The following is a 1,327-nucleotide window of genomic DNA, read 5'->3' as shown; positions in this document are numbered from 1 at the left end:
TTCGGATGATTTCTTTTTTTCTTTTTCGATAGGTGCCCGACTATTTGGAATTCGTTTTGCATCATCTTTTGGAACATTTTTTTTCACTTCGTCAGATGTAACCCGTATTATTTTTGTGATCAATTTCCGGTTTTATTGTGTTTTTTGATCGGTTAACAATATTTCTAGTACTTCTTCTTGGCAGTTGTCTAGTATTTTCAATGTCAACTGCTTTCGTAATTGAACTCATGTTTCCTGGACTTTTTTGACGAATTTCATTCATTTTTACATGTATTATCCAATTTCTTATTTGTATGTTTTTTGGACTTATCGATTCGTTCGTCAGATGAAAGGGTTTTTACACCTTTTTCTTTAAATGGTTTTCCAATCTTTTTTTTTAATTCAATATTGTTCATAATTTCATAAATTGACACTGATGATTTTTTTTTCTCACTTACGATTGATGCCTCAACATTTGGAATTTGTTGTTCATCTCTTAGAACGTTTCTTTTCACTCCATCGGATGTAATCGTATTATTCTTGTTGTCAATGGCCGGTTTTAGTGTGTTTTTTGATGGGTGCTCCACATCTTTAATACTTCTTTTTGAGACCTGAGTAGTATTGTCGATGTTAACTGATTCCGTATTCGTACATATTGTGTCAGCGGGATCTGTTTCACATTTTTTTTTATTGACATTTTTTAGTGGTTTCGCATCCACAACTTTCATTATACCAGCGGGTATGGATTTCTTAATGTTCAAAATCATAAGATTTTCAATCTTTTTGTCGTCCTGCAACAAACCATTGTAAAAAATATTAATATAATTATTGTTATTCTATACTGATATTAATTACTATTTACTATAGGTAAACGTTATTCTTTAATAATGTACTTACGCAAAAAATGTCTATCAGACTTCGCTCCAAGCATAACGGTTCGTATTCAAAATGCTCCATCGCTAAGTGAATGATCATAAGATTGAGCGATTCTGCACCAAATAAGCAAAAAATGCATTGATATGTGTTCATATTGTGCACACTAAAATGCTGAAAATATAAATCATAATTTATTAGAAATAATTACGCAAACTATTATTGGTAAATTAATATTATCATCGAGGCTGAGCATTACCGAGTTAATAAGTTAAAGTTGAGTTAATTTAAATGTATAAACTTATTTTGATAGTTTGACATTTGAGTGAATTTTACCTTAAACTTCACTCATATACCTCTGCTCTAACTTTAAATTAAATTATAGTTTCTTCATTTTTACCAGCTGAGTTAATTTTAAATTTTATATTATCCAGAGAATTATGTTTATGTATTACCATATAAGTTACCACTGTAA

General features: G+C 29.7%; 1 protein-coding gene across 1 annotated transcript; it reads right to left on the bottom strand.

The window, feature by feature from the left end:
• Positions 1-254: 254 nt before the first annotated feature.
• On the bottom strand, positions 255-1,083 carry LOC100575838. Its single transcript, XM_003248911.3, has 2 exons — positions 877-1,083; positions 255-770 (listed from the first exon to the last, which is right to left on the bottom strand). The coding sequence occupies exons 1-2, from the start codon at positions 1,006-1,008 to the stop codon at positions 255-257; spliced, it is 648 nt and encodes a 215-aa protein (XP_003248959.3). The 5' UTR covers positions 1,009-1,083.
• Between the last annotated feature and the right edge of the window lie 244 nt (positions 1,084-1,327).

This window comes from Acyrthosiphon pisum, unplaced genomic scaffold, assembly GCF_005508785.2.
Source record: "Acyrthosiphon pisum isolate AL4f unplaced genomic scaffold, pea_aphid_22Mar2018_4r6ur Scaffold_15852;HRSCAF=16511, whole genome shotgun sequence".
NCBI lineage: Eukaryota > Metazoa > Arthropoda > Insecta > Hemiptera > Aphididae > Acyrthosiphon > Acyrthosiphon pisum.
Note: the sequence above shows the minus strand (reverse complement) of the source record. Positions and strands in the feature narration are given on the sequence as shown.

Excerpts from the sequence above, each read along its gene's own strand:
- LOC100575838 (XM_003248911.3), bottom strand. The coding sequence starts at position 1,008 with ATGAACACATATCAATGCATTTTTTGCTTATTTGGTGCAGAATCGCTC. Across the intron at positions 771-876 it reads GTCTGATAGACATTTTTTGC|GACGACAAAAAGATTGAAAA; the intron begins GTAAGTACATTA and ends GGTTTGTTGCAG.